Source organism: Macaca mulatta, chromosome 17 (genome assembly GCF_049350105.2).
Source record: "Macaca mulatta isolate MMU2019108-1 chromosome 17, T2T-MMU8v2.0, whole genome shotgun sequence".
Lineage (NCBI taxonomy): Eukaryota > Metazoa > Chordata > Mammalia > Primates > Cercopithecidae > Macaca > Macaca mulatta.
Window position 1 is genome coordinate 74,177,630 of NC_133422.1, and position 23,167 is coordinate 74,200,796.

Below are 23,167 nucleotides of genomic sequence, written 5' to 3' on the forward strand. Positions count from 1 at the left end.
TTATAAGAAAGCAGTTTATTTCTCTTTTCTAAACATCCACAGCACCATCTATAGGCAAAACTCAAGTAAACATATTCTTCAAAATAGTTCTCAATATAGTTCTCCAACTAAAACTGTCATACAGCAACTCAATTTATATGCAAAGAATATCTCCATAAGAATACCTGAAAAGCCTTTATTATAAGGTTTCTATTCCAGGGAGGACAGAACAAAAATAGAAAAGAAATAAAATTCATTAGAAATGGAGGAACTTGGGGATATAGGCTGAATTACTGCCACTCCTCATTAAGTAAGATTTTACCTAGCAGCTCTGAAAAATCTGTTGACCTCTTCCCTCTTTCCTATATTAACATCTCAATATATATGCCAGGGATTACCAACAATTACTAATGAGAATGAAGGGAAGGGAATATATTTTTAAATTGACCACTACAACTGCATTTGCTTCTTTCAAGCCTACTGTGTAGTTGTGATTAAACATACTTCCAGCTGTAATTCTGTATACTTTCTCCTAAGTTCAGTGACTTCTTCTCCAGCCTGCATCTTCTTATATAAATCCAGTTCTGTGTCAAGTAATTCCTTCTGCATCTAAAAAATAGTAATTAATATTTTAGGTGACAGTAATTATTATCCTGTACTGATACAAACCTTTTTATAATAACTTTTACACAGTCCTATTTAATCCATATATTTCTATCTCCAGTATAATCACTCTAGTACAAGCCAAAATACTCCACACCTCCACAATACTGCAACAGCTTCCTAACTTGTTGCTACTTTCACTGATTTTCCTATAATTCATTTTCCATATAGCAGCCAGAAGGAGATTTATGTAGACTGATATGGGGTAATTTAAAGGAAATAACTGAAAGGAAAAGTAAGTAACAAACCCTAAAAAACCAAGGCGCTAATGAGCATAACGGAGTATGTTTTTATGTAGAAAACATACCTATCTACATATATACATTTGCAAAAAGAAAATCTAGGATAAAACAGAACTAATGATACTGGTGTAGAAAACATACCTATCTACATATATACATTTGCAAAAAGAAAATCTAGGATAAAACAGAACTAATGATACTGGTGACCTATAAGGGGTGAGGACAGAGTGCCAGGAATCAAAGGGAAAGGGGTCTTTTATGTATTCCTTTTTACATAGTTTTTCTTTTGAACCATGAGAATTGTTTCATTTGTTCAAAAAATAAAATATAATCTGCAAGAACTGGGGCCAGAGAGAGAGGATCCAAAACTGAATACAAATGCAAATAGATTTAACTTTATCAAATTAGCAACTACACAAAAGGGGGACAAAAGTAATTTTAGACCATAGTTCTGACTTCACACCTTTAGTGGAATACACCTAGGCTTTAAAGAACGTAAATAAATTTTGAATTTTATATTTAGTTAGCTGTTGGGAGCGGTATTGTTGTAGCAATTTTGGTACTACTTTGAATGTATTATAGTACTGTGTTTAATAATAATATATTGATATTAGTGAAACCAAGTTGTCATTATGGGAATATAAATAAAATATGAAATAAGGAAGAACCACGTGGTGTTGGGTTTGAATTTAAAATATCAACTGGAGTCATGACTTTATACATAGATACATACATACAGACACACCAAGTATAAACACTGTATAACTCTGTGTTTTCTTAATCACTTATTACCATCTAAAACTATCTTGCTCACTTATTTGTATCTAATAGGTTGATCTACCTGAATTTTCCCCTTTCAACCCACTGTGGACAGTGTTGTCAGAATGTTATTAATACTTTTCTATTATTAACCCTCTATATCACCAACTACTACTATATAAAACTCAAACTCTCAGTCAAGCAGTCAAGTACCTATATCACTTTGTCCTCAAGCTGCCTTTTCAAGATTGCCCATGACTATTTTTCTAATTACTGACTTTCCAACTATAACTCCACAGAATTTAAAAAATTAGTAGAGTTTACTTGTTCATACTTTTTAATTTATGGCAGGGGGAGAATGGTACATACAATGGTCAGATTTTGAACATAAGATATTACCTACAAGAAAAACTGAATCTTAAAAATGTAGTGTCTAATACTCTTTAGTAAGTAGTAATATGAACAACAATACAAATTAAAATACCTGAGTCTTGGTTTTTATACTTTTTGGAAGACAGCGCCCAGGAGAAGCAGCTTTGACCTCATCTTTCAACTTGGTAATATTTTTTGTCAAAACCTCTAAAGTTTTCATTATTTCTGCTTTATCTTCAGACTTCATTGTTTTGTTTTTCTCCAGTTTTGAAATTAACATCTGCCAAATTTTTAAAAAGAGAAAAATAAAGCTAATTACTCCTACTATCATTAACAAAACAAACACTGCAAAGTAAGTTTAAAAATAAATATTACTACTTTTTTTAGTTTATGCATTTGTGAGAAGGCTAACCATGACTAATTATCTAAAGATAGCAGAATAGCAGATTCAGTGATGCTAACTGTATCTCAATTCAAGTTTTACTCTTGGTTAAATTTGTGAAGAACTGTTACTATTCGGGTCTCTCAGAACATAAGTTCAAAGCACACAACCAGAAGAAACTCAATTCTATCACTGAAAAATTATCATTTTTGAAAAATATATTAACAATTTTACTTTCTAATTCATTTGTTGATGTTACCACCTCTAAGTATTCCCACTATCAATGTCATCTCCAGCCCAGAAAGAACGAGAGAAAAAGCTTTATGGTTTCTTTCATACAATGAGATATTAGAAAAAATGAATAATTACTTTTTCACCTGAGAATGATATTCCCAACATGAACAGGAAACAATAAGATAAGCAAGATAATATGGGGTAAAAGAAGCCACATGATTATTGTAGGTTTCCTGAATTAGGATGGCTTCAGTTTTTGGTTTTGTAAAGTACTGTGATTTCTCTTAAGTACATCCAACTTTAAATTAGAAAAGATATACATTTCAAATCAAAATGCAGTTTCTGTATTTTCAACATTTTGAAATGTCATACTACTAACCTTCATTACTAGACATAATCAAGAACTGAGACTAATTAAATGTTATAAATTAGAGTAACACGGTCCAAAAGAAAGAATGCAAATCACATAAGTCATTTTTAATTTTCTAGCAGTCACATTAAAAACATAAAAAGAAACAAATACAATTAATTAAATAAAATATTTTGCTTAACCTAATATATCCAAAATGTGACATTTCAACAATTGTGATGTTTTACTTTTTTCTTTGTACTACCTTTTGAGATCTAGTGTATATTTTACATTTATAGCACATCTCAGTTTGGACTAGAGACATTCCAAATGCTCAACAGTCAGATGTAGCTATCAACAGTCAGAAGTGGTTACTAACTGCTATACTAAACAACACAGGACTAGAGGATCCTAAGCGAGTAAAGAAAGGTACATATCAATACTGAGAAAAAAAGTTCCATTTAATTATCTGTTGAACAAACTACTGTGCAGCAACACAGCTGAATAAACACCTTAATTTCATTTTATGTTGATAACTATAGTACCAGTTAAAGTATAAGTATACCCACCATTTGATGTATGCTCTTCATCTCCAATATTATCATTGACAAATATTTGTTTTACCATTACCAATTACAGCAAATCTTTTTATGACTATGCAGTATAACATTAAGTTCACTCCAAATTATAACATTTGCAATTTTGCCAAATCTAACTCTAATATTTTACCTTCTGTGTTTCAATGTGCTTTTCTAAAATTTCTTGTTTCCTTTTCCTTACATCCTGCTGAAGTTTCAATGCCTCCTAGAATCAGGGATCAAAAATATCATTAGAATATTACTAAGGATAAACAATACTATTCAAGAGAAGAGAAATGGTTGTAATCGCAGAAGCCTGTCAACAAAAATTATATGCAAGCCTTTTCTATGTAAAACTTAAAATATGTATGCAAGTTTCAAAGATTAATCACGGGAACCTTTCTTTCAAAGAAAAAATGTTTATTTACTGCTATACTATGGAAAATAAAGGTTCAGTGGCAGCCAACAAACACCCTTTTAGTCTTATTTTGCAATAAGCACTGAAAAAACACATACACAAAGAAAACTTTTCTTATATGCAAAAATTTTTTATACTATACCAGTTGTACTTACCTGTTTTTTTTTCTGTGCTTCATTATTATCAACTGCAGAGGTGGAAACAAGTAAGGTTTTTTGTGCAGCCTTCAAAGCAGCTGGATTATAAACTGTTTTTGTTAGGCCAGTAGATGTAGACAACACCTACCAATACAAATTTAACTTTTAAAAATATGTATCAGCCATTCATGATATCCTATTTTCTATAAAACTCAACTTTAAAGCACTACTGTCAAACTTCAGCTTCAAAACACACTGAACTAAACGTATTTTATACTTATAAAAATGAAATCATATTTGGTGATTTGAAAGGTAGAGTATAAATAAGCTCTAACATTTAAAAAAAATTAACACCAAATACCTATAGAAAAAAAAATAAAGAAAAACATAAAAATGTCAAAAACACTGCTATTACTGTATCACTGAGAAAGTATTAGTTGTTGAATATATTTACTAATATTTTTAGTGACTAAAGCAAAAACCACACTCAAGAGCATGGCACAGGAGGAAACTGGTTGCTGTCCCTCAATTTAACATGATCATTTGCAATCTCCAGTTCTGAAACATACCCTATTGCATTCATTCTCCATTCCTTTGGTAGCAATGTTTCTTCAGCTTGAACTGACCTTATTCCCCAAAACCCAGCTTAGAATCAGCCTAACAAAATCAAGACCTCTACAAAGCCTGAATCATTTCTCTCTTCTACCCAGGTCTTCACATGAAATTTTATTCCTTTGGCTATTAGGTAAAAATGCTATTAGCTATTTTTAGTTAGTGTTAGCGATTTAGTAAAAAAAACGACCTGATAATATATTAATTAATGTGTCTTTTCCCCATCTACATTGTAAGGGCATTAACATAAAGACTATGCCTTTCTCTTCTGTGCATCTTCCAGTACCTAAGTCTTGTCACCAACTAATTATGAGACCACGGGTAAGATCAAGTACCATTTTGGGCCTCAGTTTGCTCATCTATAAAATAAGGAAGATGAACATGATGGTGTCTAAAGTCCTTACCAACCCAAAACTTCATTCCAAGATGGCAGAGATTTTGCTTGTTTTTTAACTTGGTTCAGTGCTACAAACAGTGCCCAGGGCACAGGATAAGTACTCAAAAAACCATTTCTGCACTAAACTAGACTGAAATGACTACAGGTCAGAGTGGACAACCTTTCCTACACAATGGTCAGCTCAAAAAAAAAAAAAAAAAAAAAAGGATTGGGTACCTTTTTTACCCTTCAAAAGCAAAACAGTTTAAGTTCCATGGGGTGGTTGGTTACTGGTTCTTAAAAAGAAGCCTAGGGATCCCTGCAGGGCCATCTACGAACGCTATAAAACTAAACATCAAAGCATGTGTGTGAACACTGCAAGTTTTCTGAGGAAAAACTGTTTCTAAAGTCTTAAAGGAGTTCATGACCTAAATAAGATTAAAAGAACTACTCAAGTTTAAGAGTATAAATGAGAAAAGTGGCCCTATTTTTTAGCCACTGAAACATTAACATCTGGTTATAACAGGTAAGTAGCAATCTGAAGACTACTTTCTAAGCTTTCATCATGAAATTTGATTAGGGAACATCACGAATCACTATTCTAAGTATTCAAGAAGGTGTCAGCCTCTAAATGAAATAAAAACCTAAAATACTATAACTGTACTAGTTTCATACAGTACAGCTGACATTTAAAAATAAAGGTTCTTAACAACACTTGATGTGTATTAAAATTTGATCAATTATTATACTTATGAGACAGGGTCTCACTCTGTCACCCAGGCTGGAGCATAGTGGCACGGACCTTGGCTCAATGAATCTTCCACCTTATGGGCTCAAGTGATCCTCAGCCTCCCAAGTAGCTAGGACCTCAGCCGCGCACCACCACACCCAGCTAATGTTTTGTATTTTTTGTAGAGACAGGGTTTCGCCATGTTGCCCAGGCTGGTCTCAAACTCCTGAGCTCAAGCAATCTTCCTGCCTTGGTCTCCCAAAGTATTGGGATTATAGGTGTGAGCCACCACAACTGACCAATTAAACAAAGATTTTGTTTGTGGTCAGACTTCAGTGACCCTTCTTTGCAGTTCTAGAGAAAAATTTCTTCCATGCTACCTTACCACAGCACAAAACGCCAAACCATATGACTATACAACGATAAGACAATAACTGTATTAGTAGGGAAACACAGGATAAGCTGCTGAAAACAGAGTCTAATTAAGTTTCACAAACTGTTTTCTTCATGAGGATTCTATTAGTTGAAAAGTTGTGGCCAAAAAAAAAAAATTCCTAATTATTTAAGTGGGAAACAATGAATATCGTAACTCAATTTTCCAGTTTTTATTTTATATTATCTTCATAATAAAAGCAGAGAGAAGCCCAGAACAGACCCATATAATTGATTTAACCAAGTATCTCCAGTTTCAGTGAGAATACTTCTTTTCAAATCATTCTTAACATGTAGTATCAGGCTAAGGAGTGCTGGTTCAAAGTGAATAAAAGTATCTGACAATGATAAGACTCCTTTATTCCTAGAAGCATTCCCATTTCCTTTTTATGATCTAGGAACATCCCTCTGTAAACCTAGAACATGCGCGAATGTGACTCACTGAGCCTACAATTCAGTGACTGCAAGACACACTATCATTATGTACCCCTTCTAAAGAAAAAAAGGTTGCCAGTCATAACCTGTGTCTAACAATTATAAGACACAGCCCAATGTCAGAGGTGTTAAAATGTAAAAATGTGACTTATAAACAATGAACTGTGTTGTTCACTATTTGAATCTATTTGATTCTGGAGATCAGATAGTTTGGATAGTAAGAAACACGTGTTTTCAAAAGAAGAAAATCTATTAAAAATGAAATAAGTGGAGGGAAGTAACAAGCCCAACAGAAAAGAAGATACTTCAATTCCTAAGAACACACACACTGACTTCTCCAAACAACCACATCTCTATTTTCCAAATACATTTCTATATGTGCTGTAATTTTTACATATTTACTTCTATACATCTTACTACACTTAATCTCAACTGTGTGTGAATTATTTTGGATTTTCTGTATCTACAACCATGTCATCTGCAAGCAAACAGTTTTGTTTATTTCCAATCTTTATATGGTTTATTCTATTTTCCTTTCTTAGTGTACCCATGAGTCTCTCCAGTACAAAACTGAAAAAAAAAATAAAAGTGATGCGAATGGACATCCTTCTTTCCCAACCTCAAGGAAAAACAATCAATATTTGACAATTGAATATTATGTTAGCTGTAGCAGTTTTTTTTTCTTTTTTTTTGCAGATTTCCTTCATCAAATTAAACAGTTTTTCTCTATTCCTCCTTTGCAGAGTGTTTAATGTAACTAAGTAACGGATTTTATCAAACGCTTTTTCTACTGAGGTAAATCATCTAGGGTTTTTCCTCCCTCATTCTACTAATGTCAATTAAACTGATTTTTCAATGGTAAATCAACCTTGAATTGCTGGAATAAATACTACTTGGCCATGACTGATTATATATTTCACGTATCACTGGGCATTTGCTAATATTTTGTTTAGGATATTTGTGTCTATGTTCATGACAGATGTTGGTCTGTAATTTTCCTTTTTTATAGTATATTGTCAGGTTTGGTATGCTGAACTCAGAAAGTAAGTTGAAAAGTATCACATGCTGTGTTGTTAAAATGTATAGCACTAATACCTTTAGTTTTCCCTAAAGAGAGGGAGGTTACAATCCATTAACACCTCCTTATTTTATTTCCTATGTAAAGTATTACCAGTCATAACTACAGGGAATTGTAAAGAAAGAGAAAAACAGCTGTTTTTCATAGATAAGAATGGAAGGGGAAAAAGTGTTTTGTAAAATTAAGTTATCCAAGTATCATTTTTAAATAACCAATGCCCAAGTAGACATTACATACAAATATAGTTATGATGTTTAACAGCCACACTCACAATAAATAGCTCCAACAGGTTTTTAAAGCAGAAATACCTTGGTTTAATGCAATCAAAAGACGGTATCTGAGGAACTATGTGTAAGAAGTGTATTAATACAGTTACTGTATGGTCAGTCTTCATAGTAAGTAAATAGTCACCTGTTCAGTAAATCTGAATGTTCGTTTATGATATTCACTTAAAGCAGCACATAGATGTGCGTTCTGTACCAAGCCTGAGAATTCTGATGAGAAGAATGGGATTTTGATTTAAAGTTAAATTTATACATACTTTTAGATATTAATAGTTTTTAAATTCCAAGAATACAAAGTATGTTTGAATGCACTGATCTATCTTACCTTTTTTGTATCTTTCAAAATTTTATTCTTTTAATTGACAAAAACTGCATAGAGATGTTCCTTAACTTATGATGGGGCTACATCCATTGTAAGTTGAAATCCCATTTAAGTTGAAGATACATTTTTAACTTGTAAGTAATAAATGCATCATCAAATTGAAAAGTCGTTAGTCAAATCACTGTAAGTTGATGACTGTATATTTATCATGTACAACATGCTGTTTGAAATATACACACTGTAAAATGGCTAAGTCAAGCTAATTAACATTTGTATTACCTCACCTTTTTTTCTGTGGTGAGAACACTTAAAATTTACTTTCTTGGCAATTTTCAAGAACGCAACACATTGTTATTAACTATAGTCACCATGTTGTACTATAGATTTCTTTATTTCTCCTAACTGAAGTTTTATATCTTTTGATCAACATTTCCCAATCCCCTGCCCTCAGCCCCTGGTAACCACCATTCTACTCTCTGCTTCTATGAGTTCAACTTTTTAAGATTCCACATATAAGTGGAATAGACAAAGGGATTAAAAGAAACAAAGACTAAAAATCTTGCAGAGATATATTTTAACAAACATCAAAGTAAAAAATATGTACACCTAGTAATGAATTTTTGCTACACAAATAGCCTAGTTACTACAAAGTTCAGCAAAGCTAATATATTCAAATAAATTAATTTCATATTTTCCTGTAAAAAAATAATCGAGATAATCCCAACAGAGGTCAATGCATTAATTTAAAAAAATTAAAAAGTAACAGTTAAGAAAAAAAAAAAAAAAAAACTATCACAAATCCCTCCTTTTTTTTTTTTTTTTGAGACAGAGTCTAGCTCTGTCGCCCAGGCTGGAGTGCAGTGGCGCCATCTCGGCTCACTGCAACCTCTGCCTCCTGGGTTCGAGCGATTCTCCTGCCTCAGCCTCCCATGTAGCTGGGATTATAGGCACCCGCCACCAGGCCCACCTGATTTTTTTATTTTTAGAAGAGACGGGGTTTCACTGTATTGGCCAGGCTGGTCTCGAACTCCTGACCTCGTGATCCGCCTACCTCGGCCTCCCAAAATGCTGGGTTTACAAGTGTGAGCCATGCGCCCGGCCAAATTCCTCTAAATCTTTAAAGTAGCAAAGTTACACAACAAATCCAAATTTCAAAAATCCAAGGAAACACAGTAAGATTTGCTTAGCATCTACACAATGGCAGCTGCTAAACCAACAGCTGAAGTTTCTCTATGACATGCAATATTCTTTTAATTATACCAGACAATTTTCCTTTTAAAAGTTCCATGGTATAGATGTTAATATACCATCAAGCAAAGAGACCAAGATATATTTTTAAACTGCAAAAGACATGAGTAAAGAATAATAACATCCTGTATCATAAATTCGATATCTAAAGCTGATATGATAAAAAAGATTAAATATTCCATTGGTTATTCAGTTTACCTTCTTAGAATTTAGAAGGCATTTAGCAAGATAATTTGAACAGTTAAAAAAACTAACCAGGACAGTACATACAGATGTAGCCCTTTATTCTTCATGAATTTCTTTAGTAAGCAGAGGCACTCAAACACAATTTATTAAATCTATTCACATTAATAACTAAATATCTATTGCAAATCTTCGTATTTACCATCAGCAATTACGTTTTAACTTTAATCTCTTCTAGCCCCCTCATGAAAATGGGGTCTCAGAATAAAGAATAATCACTAAAGGTTTTACTGCATGTGGTTGATAGGGAAGGTATAAAATGTTACATTTGCGCATTCATTTACTTTAATAATGACATAGGATACTGTGTAGATACAAGCTTTGGGTTTTCCCCTGCCTTCATTTTTTTTTAAATAAAGAATCTTTCAACTAATATTTGATGATGGGGGACATTCTTCTATTCTTTCTAAGACTTCTTTGAATCACTGCCCTGTAAGTGTTTTGGAACCAAACCCCCTAATGATTAGGGGAACAGAAACAACAGAAATAAGCAAAAATAAAATGTTTCTCTGTAAAGACACTCACTGAAGACAAATAAAAGTTACATACTTACTGTTTTCCTTAATAGGCTGTTTACAGTATTTATCAAAAATATTTTTCCCCATAAATAGCTTGCTACCACAAATGAATTTTTCTCCATAAAAATTCAGTTAGTGGTTTATTGCATTAGCATAATATATATATATTAGTCTATCCATTAGTAAAGTTATATTATCAACTAGAAATCTGTACTCACAATACACTGCAAAAATTTTATAAAAGCTATCAGTACATACTTCAATTTTAAAAGTCCAAATCTTACATTACACAGACTCCAAATATAACTGAGTATTTCAGATGTCTCTAGAATTGCTCAGTAGTACACTAAGTATAGCTGAACTTAGTGTTAAGTTTTATTTTACTTTTAATTGACAGAATTGTACATATTTATGGGGTACAGTGTGATGTTTTGATACAAACATACATTATGTAATAATCAAAATCTATCACCTCAAACACTTCCAGTGTTTCTTTCTTCTGCAATACTTATTTTCAAGGAGGATAAACCTAATCAAAGTAAGTATTTGATACTGCTAAATTTAGTGGCACAGACTAAGCAGCACAGAAATTCCAAGGAGGAGGGGGGATAACAGAAAAATCTGGAGGTTTCATGGGAGATGTTAGAGAGACTTTCACTCTTTAAAGAATGACTAGAATTTAGTTAGGTGGGGGAAATGCACTCCAGAAAAATCACCCCCCCAAAAAACAATAATAATAAAAGTCAGGAAAGGCCAAAGGACAATGAGCAGAAAAGTACTGCCTTGGGTAGAAAGGAAAGACTAGAGCAGAAGTAACAGAACTAGAATTATTGAGTTATCGATGAGCTGTGAATCAAGGAAAGTAATTTAGCTGAGACACTCAAAGTTTCTATAATGAATTAACACCAAAATAAGTCTGAGTGTAGGATGGTGACAGTACAAACTAGAGGAGGGGAATTCCAGGATTCCAGTTAAGACACTGCACCCAGAGGCTAGGGAACTGAAGGTGGCAGAAAAAGAAGTGGTCTGCAAACACAAGTAAATGATTGTAAGGCTGTTAGATCACACAGCTTAGAAAATGGTGGTATCACTTTCTGATCTAAGGGCTAGGATAAGTTAATTTATACGGGAAACAACGAATTCATTTTAGGCACATTATGCCCGAAGTAATGCTGAGATGCCCAAGAGGAAAGTCTGATACACAAACTCAGATTCAAATATGTAAAACTGCCGAAGTTTAACACTGTAAATAAAGAAAATAATATACTGAAGAATATAGTGAAGACAACAGGGCAGCTATCTCACTGATGTACTGTTTATTTCTGAAATCGATTTCCAATCTTCAAACTGAAAAGAGCCATGGACCAGAAATAGGAGCCCCAAATTCTAGTTCTGGCTCAGTGACTCACAGTATACAGATGAAATCATAACACTGTTTGGGCCTTGATTTTAAGATAAGCATCTAGAACTAAGAAAGATTATTTAATTCTCACATTCTGTGATTTCATATGCCTCAAATAAAATTAAAGACAAAGCATTTACTCATACCTAAACAGAAAAAAAATAACATCTACACAAAACTATAAGATATATCCATAAATGGTCCTGATTTAATAAATATTTACCCCCTTCATTAAAAAAAATGACTAAACGCATTTTTATGCTACATCAATTACTGTTGAGTAATAAGTAAAAAACTTACATTTACATCATCCTTTCCATTTTACGAAAATATATGTAAACAAATGATTTTATTTGATCCTCAGAAAACCCCATGAGCAAGACAAATATTACCATCACCATTTTACCGATGAGTAAAAAGATTCAGAAAAATTAAGAACACTGCCCAATGTCATGCAGTTAGTAAGTGAAGAGCCAGGGCTCAAACTCAGGTGAGTGAAATTCCTAATCACGGCCCTTTCTATTAGGCTGCCAGAGTTGTCAAATCAAAATGCACAGTATCTCTAAGGAAAACAAAGTAAATAAAAAGAATAAAACAAAGAAAAGGAATGGAGTACACGGAAATATAGTGGGAGGCAAGTATTAAAATGCTGATGCAAAAGTAAAAAAAGGAAAATATTTTTCTTTTTCAGCAAATGGAAAGCAAAAGGTAGGAAAAGATACAGATACTATTAAGAAGCAAGAGTTTAGAACTATGAAAAAAATTAAAAATTAAGATGCCACCTGAAAACATTTATGAAGCCAAGACAAACACATCATGCTATTCTTCTTACCTTTTCAGTTGCTGAAACAGATGGCTTTGATACAAAACCCAACCTGTCCTTCACAGATAACTTAGTTACATTCTAAAAAAATTAAAATGGACATATTCAGTGTTTCCCCAAACATATAAAAGTCTGTTGGGATCTTGAACATTCTGATTCTACTAATATATACAGAGCCTATGAGTATACCAACACTAACCACAAAAACTTGGTTCTTCTTAAAAGAAAGAGAAAGAAAATATGTGGGAAAACAAAAATAAACAGTATACAATATTATTCAATCATGAAAAATGATGTAAACTAAGAGGTCTGAGCCATGTGGTTGCTAAAGTCCCTGCCACTGACACAGAATAAATTAGGAGAAAATCTCAAATTTTAAAAATTAAAATATATGCCCATTTACTGAGCTTAAAAATAGTGCCAACTTCTTCTAAAGTATGTTTATTTTATATCCAAATATACTGTATTTGGAGATAATTTGGGATGTTAGGACTGGGCATTTTTAAAATTAACTAATAATTTACCAACTGATATTCTGCATGTCCTTGCAGAAATTCAACATCTTACTCTTCAGGAATTATCTAGGAAGAATACTTTAGTAAGGTGGCATCCATTAGCTAAGTAGGATACTACATCCTAACTCTATTTTACACAGCAAATGCTGAAACATCGGGAGACAAAGGAAAGCTAAGTTTCAGAGACTGAGAGTGTAGAAACAAGAAACTGCCACTCAAGTGTCGAAGGAAGTGGGAAGGAAATGATACACGGAGAAAAGAATCCCAGAGTCAGGAATAAGTGATGCAAAGTTATGAGAGCGGTCTAAGTACTTAAAACAGTATAATATCAAGCATGCTTAACTTGATGGTTTAAGCCTTCCCTTCCTATAAGCTTTTAGTCAGTCTACTACACAATTATCTCTGGAACAGAATTCTAATTAAGTAAAAAGATGATAGAAAAAATAAGATTTAATGTACTCAACTTCACTCTTCAGGCAGTTTTGCTGAAATATATCTCCTCCACAAAGTGAGAGAGAAATCTTTCTCATAAATATTAACTGGAGAGACGAATTTAAGATTCAAATACTATAGGAAAAGTAGAGACTGAGAAAATGTTATGGTAATGGTAAAAATTAAAAAAAAAAAAAACCTTATAGGTGGGGTTCAAATATGTAAAGACTATCATATTTCTATGTAAAATATATATAATTAACTATAATTCAAATCACCAAGGGAAACTAAATTACTGAGAACCTATTACAGGCACAATCGTAAGATCTTCGCTTTACCTGAGGAAGGTCTGAAGTGGCACTCTGGGCTTCTGCAGGTTCAATAGTATTTGAAGGTACTGGACCCAGTCGCTCTTTGACTGACTGCTTCACAACAGGCAAAATGGGCTGCTGGACTAAAGGCTGCATTACCTCAGAACAAGAAAAAAATGTTAAACAAGTTGATTCATTCAAGAGGATGGAAAGCGACCTGTGTTATTTTGTTACTAAATTGCCCATGCAGAGAAAGTTTTTAAAATACAGCTTAGAGTCAAAACCTAACTGCCTTCTAATTTCATCCACACATATATAAAGATGTTATCTTTGCATAAAATAACTTATTTACTGGAAAAGATTAAAGTCCATCTTTCACTGTCTTCTGTTTTAACAATCAAAACCCACACTGCTGTTAATAAACCTCTATATAAACACTGACTGATTCACTGATGGGGTTGGGACAGAAAGGAGAGAGAAAAGGGAGAGGGGAAAGAAGAGAGAATTTCTAAGATGAACCTACAGTCTAAATTTCTGGAATATACATAGCTATCATTTACTGAGTACCTCCTATCTGCCAGGGACTATTCTATATGCCTCACACACATCATGCTATTCTCTCAACTAGCAATTAACATCACAATTATATGAGAGAACAGGTTAGAAAGGTTGAGTAACTTTTTCAAGTCTTTACAGGTAACGGAAGCTAAATGCAGAACTCAGGTGTGAACTCAGGCCTACTTGATTCCAATGCCTCTACTTGTAAACACTATGCTAAGAGCTTTCTAAGAAATGCACATACTTTTACACAAATTTCTATCTTACCTTTGGAGAAGTAGTTTGTAACTGCTGGGTGCTTCCTTCTCTGTGCCAATAAACCTTAATAAAGCGATTGTTTAATACCGCCTCCGTACTTGATATTGCCTTCTTTGCTTCTTCGTATGTTGCAAATTGGATAAGGGCACCTTCAGGATCACCATTATAAGCAACCTAAGATTTAAAATATTAAGAACAGTGAATTTCCAAAGGAATCTGTTGCTTCATAGAGTAAAATTCCTCAAGAAGTGAAATACTGGTCCCTCCAAGTAAGATTCTGTATTTATACTTCCTAGTATCTAGATTAGTAGACCACAGTCTACTTTTGCTCCAGAAGAAATAGTAACCAAGGATTGTTCACAGTATAAAAAGAGTCCCTCTATATAATAGCAGAGAAAGCCAACTGCATAAATGTTATACATAGGCATTCAAAGTGTTTCTCTTTTTATTCCCAATTTTAATAGCGACTATGAGAAACAATCCCGATTGTCAATAAACGACATGGCAAAGATCCACAGAATCTGAAGAAGGCAGTAAACTACTTTGCAAGGGGTTAGCTCTAATAAAAAATTACAGAAAAATCCATCTGAATAACTGCCCAAATTCGTAATTCTCACATTTCCAAAAGCACAAGAAAATTTAAGAACAAAAAAAGAGACCATATAATAACAGCATCAGTCACATTTGATACATGAGAAAACTGAGATTTCAAGGAATGTGATTCTATAGACACTTACAGCTAATAAGTAATAAATCCAAGACTTTTCACTTCAAACTTCCTATTCTTTCAATAATAGAGTTTTCCAAAGTGTAGTATATAAACCACTGTAGTGTGCAGCAATACAGAACAGAGATTAAGAGTGGCCTGGGCCAGGCATGGTGACTCATGTCAGTAATCCCAGCACTCTGGGAAACCAAGGCAGGAGGACTGCTTGAGCCCAGGAGGTCAAGACCAGCCTGGACAACATATTGAGACCCCATTGGTACAAATAATAATTGAAAAAATACTAGCTGGGTGTGATGGCACACAACTGTGGTCCCAGCTACTCGGGAGGCTGAGGCAGGAGAATCACATAAGCCCAAGAGGTCGAGGCTACAATGAGCCGTAACCATGCCACCTCACTCCAGCCTCAGTGACAAGAGTGAGACTCTATCTCAAAAAAACAAAAAACAAAAAACAAAACAAAAGAGTAGTTGGAATCAAACTGCCTGGCTCAAACTTTGGCTACTACTTTCACATGAACATGATCAGGTTACTTAACCTTTCTGGGCCTTGTTTTCTTTTTCTACAAATGAGAATAACCATACTCACTCTTTAGGGTTATTTTAAGAATTAAATAATTCACATAGAACAGAGAGTATACACAGTCAGAAGTATTCAATAACCATTAACTATGAAGATAATTTTGGTAACATTTTAAAAATTATACATTTTTTAAGACTTTATAAACATCAATTTTATCACTATGTTTAATTAGCATGAAGCTAAAGAGTTTTGAAAACTGATTTTGAAAAACATGTTTTAAGAATAATGCAGGTAGTACATAGACATGGCAAAAGAACCAATCAACAGAAGATTTCAACCTCACTAGTAATTGAGTAAAAGCAAATAGAAACAACAGTGAGATGTTTTGCCCCTCAGCTTTAAAAAAAATTTTAAATATTAGTAGTTAATTGTGTGAAGAATATTTTGAAAACCTTTTTATGACTAGATATAGTGGTAGATCAAATAAAATTGCCATAAAAAGATAACTCAGAGACATTCAAGATCTAACTAACCACAGGGTAATGTGTATACTATGGGCTCATAAATACTTTCAAGTTTGTGTGCAGATAAACAGACACAGAATTGTGTAACAAAAAATCTAAAATAACATATGATAAACTGTCAACAATAATGTAATTATAGATGGGCAGGGGAATGGAACAGACACAAAGAGTTTTTGAAAGGGAACCACTTCCTTTAAATTCTATGTATATATTTCTGTCGCCCTACCTGAATCAAACATGAATTTTTTCCCCTCTATTACTTTTATAGTACTTTTTAATGGCAAAAAACACAAAATTTTCCAAAATATCCTAAGTTGTTAGGATGAATCGTATCCTCTAATATTTGTTTTTATTAAATTATAAAACATAATTATTTTAATTGCAAAAAGAACACCACACAAAATGGGGGTAAAATTCAACATACTATTTCAACACTTTCAACACATCACATAATATAAACTCAATACTAAAAAAACACCCAAGTTATATATACCCAAGCCAAGGTCTAATTATAGGTGCAGTCAAATACAAATTACTGTTACTGTTACTTACGTTGAAGGATATTCAAAAGTGGTAAAGAAAAAGTAAACGTTTAAACTAATTACGGATTACAAGGTATCTGGGCCCCAAAAGTCTCTATTAAGTGTGTCCCGCCATACGGGTGACAAAAATAAATCTAAAATTTCTGCTGAAATGATTTTGAGAAACTGAGGAAATGAAAACTATTGTAAGATTGGATTTTACCACTGTGATTAACTTTGCTGTAGTTTTATGACAACCTTTATTAGACAAAAAGTTTATAATATGATTAATTGAAACACTGAAAATTGTATTTTTTCTAAAAGACAGAGTTCCATTTCATGTCCAATTTTCCCAATTGAGAGTAACAAATTTTCTATTTTTTTTTTTTTTTTTGGAGACGGAGTTTTGCTCTTGTCGCCCAGGCTGGAGTGCAGTGGCATGATCTTGGCTCACTGAAACCTTAGCCTCCCAGATATAAGCGAATTCTCCTGCCTCAACCTCCCGAGTAGCTGGGATTGCAGGTGCCTGCCACCACACCTGGCTAATTTTTGTATCTTTAGTAGAGACGGGGTTTCACCATGTTGGCCAGGCTCAGGTGATCTGCCCGCCTTGGCCTCCTAAAGTGCTAGGATTACAGGCGTGAGCCACCACGCCCAGCCTTATAGTATTTATTTCTAAAGGTAGTTTTCTTATTACATTAAGTTCCCTAAACAATAAGAAGAGATAACAAAACCATTTCATGGCTCTTACCTGTAAGTTAACCAAGGTTCCAAATCGACTAAAATGTTCATTAAGTTTGCTGATATTATTTAATTCTGGAGGAACTTTTCTAAGTTCAAGTTTGGTATTTTCATTTCCAAATTGAACCTTCTTCTGAAAGCCTGGGCTGTTTGTTCTATTAAAATTTGGTCTGTAAACAAAATTCAAGTTAGCCAATACATTTATAAATCCTGACCCCGACCAAATATAAGGGAATAAAGTTTAACAAAATAGATATCCGATTAAGTTCAATTTTCCCCCAAATTGAAATTACTGGTTGATAAAGGAAATTTAAATTTTCTTCCAACAATGAAGTTTCCAAATGAGCACTGTTAGCACCTTTCACGGAAGCCAGCTGAGAAGGGTTCTGCCATATCACTTGTTACTTTCCACTTCTGATCCACCTCTACTTAATATTCCTATCAGGAAAAGTCTCAGTACCCTCTTTTAGTCAATTTGCATATATAACCTTTATTCTGATTCTGTAAACGCCAGCTTACTAAAAAATATCCTACTTTAAGTTTTAAATTTGATTTTAAATTTTATTTTCTTTGATGACAGTCTCAACCTCTTTCCTACTTTTTTAAAAAAAGAAAAAAAGAATTGTTGGAACTATAGAGAATACATTTTGACACTTGAAAAAAGGACAAAACTGTGGCCTGGAGAGGTTACACTGCATTAAATCACAGAATTAATCACAAAGAACCAGAAACTATCCATTATTAAGTAGATGTTAAAGCTCTAAAAGTGATCCTAGTTTCTCTTCACACATTTATTTATAAATGAATCATTTCACACATATCTTAACATTCTGATTCCTTATCCCTTTCTCTGAAGCTCTTCCTTGACCATTCAATGCCTATCCAGATTCCCTAACCCCCACAAAAGCCCTTTCTAGCTCCAAACAGCAACCTTCCACATATGAAAGTGTCTTGACAGGTCTGATCTATACCTCCTTTCTCTAATGATGAGAGGCTCATGATTATCCTGTACATAGCTAGTACTCAACAGGTCTAAGTTAAAGAGTGAGTTTTTTGGAGGAGGGTAAATGATAAGAGGAAAAAATTAGGCCCTCAACTACCACACCATTTCTGTAAGAAAATGCTTTTCTAACATCAGACAACTAACTTACGAATTTTTAGAAAACTCACACTTAGGAATTGTTTACAGAATAGAGTAACATTTTTGGAAGAAAACAAACCGTATTATCATAATAATACAGAAACGATCCTAAAAATCAATGCACAACTACACTCCTCAATCTTCCCGGCCACCTTACTTATCAAACCAAGTCTTCTTTGTAGGAACTCCAGGCTCTCCAGAACCAATGGTTCTTTTCCTTGATTCTGAGTCCACTACTATCCTCATACTGCTTTTATTAGGAGGCTTTTCTGTTTTAAAACAAAAGAAAATGAAAAAAATAAGCATAGGTTAATCTTTTCTATTTATCATAGATACCTTCTTCATACAGAAAAATTTCTGGGTTTTGTCTAAACATATATATATATATATTTTTAGAAGAAATATATATAAATGTATACTAGTAGAAATAGAAATAAATGTATACTAGCTCCCCCTCATCCAGTTTCACTTTTACGATTTCAGTTACCTCTTGTCAACCACAGTCCAAAATTACGGAAAACTACAGAAATAGTAAACAATTCCTAAGTTTTAAACTGCTTGCAGTTCTGAGCAGTGTGATAAAATCTCACACCATCCTGCTCCAACACTCGATCTCACCATGTAGGCATTTTATCATCTCATATCATCCCAAGAAAGGTAAATACAATGAGATATTTGACAGAGAAAGACAGGGACCATTCATATAACTTATTATAGTATATTGTTATAATTGTTTCATTTTATTATTAGACATTGTTGTTTAGCTCTGTGTCTGATTTACAAGTGAAACTTTATCACAGGTGTGCCTGTATAGGAAAAAGCATTGTGTATGTAGGGTTTGGTACTCTGTGTGGTTTTACACACGAGGAGTCTTGGAACATATGACCCACAGACGAAGGGGAATTACTGTATATTCAAATACAGTAATCTAAGGGTTTTCTAAAACTTATTTCAATATATTCATTTCACACCTAACTATGAAAAAGAATCAATTCTCATATGCCAAATTAAAATGTGATTCTGTAGGTCACTTCTTTGTAGATAAAACCCAAGTCACCATTCCCATCTACCATCACTACAAATATATATATATATATATATATGTGCACACAAATGAGAAAGAATCACTTTGAGGCTTTAAGTTCACAGTTTTGAAATCAAATGCACAACCTAAAAGGTTCGAAACTTAACACTAAACCAATAACCTTTGAGAAGTGATAGCTTAGAGTTACGATTTGAAGTGAGCTGCTTTTAAATATGGAATAGATTCATAAAATATGAACATAATGAAAGCATACTTGCTTTAAAAAGGAAAAGATTCAAGTCTAAAATACAGTGTAAAAGAGATGTAAAAGTCTGTTACTTTCAACATTTTATATTTACTTCATGGCATGTAATGAGCATAGCACATTTAATCTGTTATTCCCAAATGACTCCAAAGTTTAAAACATGCAAACCTTAATCCACAGAGAAAAATGGAACTTAAAAACTCCTTTTTTATAGATGGTAAAATTGATTGTCTAAAATCCTATTCTTACATATTTCTAAACACATAACTAACCAAAAGAACTGAAGATCTGTTTCAGCACAATCTCTGTCATGGCTACAGCTATGGTCTCCTTCAGGAGGACAGCATATAGTCAATTCTAAATTTCAACTTCTTGGTTCTCTCTGGAAATCCTACAGGTATCTCAAAACTCAGTATGCAGAACATTCAAATTATCTTCATATTAAGTCTACCTTTCTTTTTTCTTAAACATTTCTATTAAAGAAACTACCATTTTCCCAATCATTCCAGTCAAGTCATATTTGATATATAACTACCCACAGATGCCATACATACAGAGACTCAAATCAATGCTTGGGACCCTTGCTACTTTCCTCCATTTTGAACCTTTCCCAGGACACTGAAACCTCCCATCAACATTCAAACATTACAGCTCAAATTACTCCATTTTAAACAAAAAGAAACGCTCCTAAAACCAGTTTTCCCTTTAGCAACAACATCTCTCTCCATACCCCCACAGCCCTTTCCTAATCAATGTCCACACTTACTAACTTTGCTCTCTTAACACCCACTCGCTAATCCTCTGAAAACTGGCAGTTGCTCCCATTACTGCACTTTACTTGCTCGTGCTAAAATCACTCATGTCCTCACTTGTTGCTTAAGTCTATGAATACATCCCAGTCCTCTTACTGGACCTCACAGGAGAATTTGTGGCTGTTGATCATCTCCTTTTCCATCTTAGATATTATATTCCCTGGGTTTTTAGGAATCCCCACTCCTTGCTTTTGTCTGCAGCTTTTGGGCTTCATTTCTAAGTTTTCTATAAAGTTCCCCTTTCTCTGTCCATTTACTTTGATGTTGATATTTGTCAAGCAGTTATACTTGGGTTTTCTCATCTCACTTTATGTAGCCTTCCTAAAATAACTTTCTTATCTACTGCCATGGCTTCATTTATCTTTTTCAGTGATTCTCAGTTGGGATGGGGAGAGGAAGATTTTAGAAACACACGAGAAAGGTTTTTAAAATTATGTTCAGACCTACAGATTTTGGTATGGCTCCTTCTATTTCCCTTTACCTCCCACTGGTACTAATGGGACAGAAGAAAAGATAAAGGACTGAAGTTCTACATATGCATGATTCCAAAATCTGTATATTCTAGCCAGCTGTCTCTCATGGGCCTCAGACTTCCATATCCTATTTCCCACTGGACTTTTCTACTCACATGCCCCAGGGGCACAAGAAGTTAAACACTTTCAAAACTAAATTTCTCTCTCTGTCAAAGCTGTTCTTCTCAATGAATGAGAATTCCTGCCCAATTATCCAGGGCAGGAAATGGGTGTCTAATTTCATCCTCTTATTACCCCTATTCTAAGCCTCCAAATTCAGTAAGTTACAAGTTCTGTCAATTCTTTCCACTAAACTTAATTTTTTTTCACTTCTATTATTACCCTAGTCCAGCTACTATCATCACCTCTATTCTAAAATTCTGTAAATGCTTTAATTAGCCTCTTACCTCCCTCTACATTCTTTACTTCTCTTCCAGTCACAAAATTCCTTCAGTTTCTTAAAAGTATCACAGGGTACATAGGCTGTATCTACTCTCTTCCTCTGTCTAACTCTGACTTATCCTACATCTCTAAAGCAGATAGGGTGGAAACATCCTGTATCTAGCTCCTGTGATGTTTCTCTGTCCAGTGGTACTTTCACAGGACCGGTTCTGCAAAAGGATTTTTGGTCTTATTCCTGCCTCCCAAGCCTGGTTCACCGGCCCTTTTAGAGAATCTGTGACCTATCCAACATCTTTTGTTTTTAACTTTAATATGTTCTGTACCTGAAGGTTCACTAAGAGAAGGAATAACGTGTTGTGCCTCCAGTAATTGAGATGGGTTTGTTCCATCTCATCTGTATTCTCTAATTCAGAATCCCTTTCATCGATATATATTTAAAAGAAGGGTATTAAAAACACAGAAATTCCTCTTGGTATATAGTCAGCAAATGGTCTAATATTAAATAGTTTTATGTAATGTATTTTTCCCCAATAATCCTTTTAATGAATTGTTTTTCTGCCTATAATTGTCAGCACTGGTTTTGTTGACTAGAAATGGAAAACTACTTAACCCTTCCTCCTGCCTATATTCAATCATGAGATCATCTATCAAGTTTTCCACCTCTTTAGAACTCTGCAAAACGTAACTGTCAGGGCCTCCAGGTAACTTTTACATTAGTAATTTCAATGCATCAAAGGGCCCAAATTTCCTTCCTTTTGCTGAATAATTCCCCTCAAGATTTAAAGCAGTAAGCATAAAAGTTTAGCTATCACATAACAATAAGTCTATGACAAATTCAAATTAAGGCCATCTATAGGCTATTAGGAATGTGTAATAATTATATAATTAACAATAAATAAGCTTTTTAGGTATCTGTCACAATCCAGGACAGTAAATTTAAAATCCAAACTGGGAATAGATGAGAACATATGGTGGGAGGATGGAGAGGACTAAAAAGAGGTAAGAAAATAGAAGTACTATAGGCAATCCTCAATTTAGATGGGTTGCTAAATCAGTTGTTTGGTACATAAAATCAGTTATTAATGGAGAACTCAATCCTAAACTAGCTCACAAAAATGGTACATGATGTATCTAAAGAAGAGTACTAAAATAATCACTACATACAATGATTCTATGAGAAAAGGCATTCAAATTTCTAAGTAGGTATGCCAGACATTTATCTCTGAACAGGACCACTTCCTATAACTATAAGCGTTAAGAGCTGCAATTACTATAGATTCAACTTGTAC

General features: G+C 33.7%; 1 protein-coding gene across 33 annotated transcripts in view; it reads right to left on the bottom strand.

The window, feature by feature from the left end:
* The window catches only part of RBM26 (RNA binding motif protein 26), a 92,345-nt gene that overhangs the window by 26,624 nt on the left and 42,554 nt on the right, over positions 1–23,167 (bottom strand). For 12 of the 33 annotated variants that reach the window (XM_077973819.1, XM_077973817.1, XM_077973811.1 and 9 more), the window contains exons 10-18: positions 19,021–19,132; positions 17,733–17,892; positions 14,700–14,864; positions 13,902–14,033; positions 12,626–12,697; positions 4,132–4,257; positions 3,710–3,784; positions 2,128–2,295; positions 484–588 (exon numbers count right to left, since the gene is read on the bottom strand). In XM_077973819.1, the coding sequence (XP_077829945.1) occupies positions 484–588; positions 2,128–2,295; positions 3,710–3,784; positions 4,132–4,257; positions 12,626–12,697; positions 13,902–14,033; positions 14,700–14,864; positions 17,733–17,892; positions 19,021–19,132 (1,115 nt within the window). The remainder of the gene's footprint in view (positions 1–483; positions 589–2,127; positions 2,296–3,709; positions 3,785–4,131; positions 4,258–12,625; positions 12,698–13,901; positions 14,034–14,699; positions 14,865–17,732; positions 17,893–19,020; positions 19,133–23,167) is intronic. The other 21 variants (XM_077973821.1, XM_077973816.1, XM_077973810.1 and 18 more) reach the window with 3 other exon arrangements.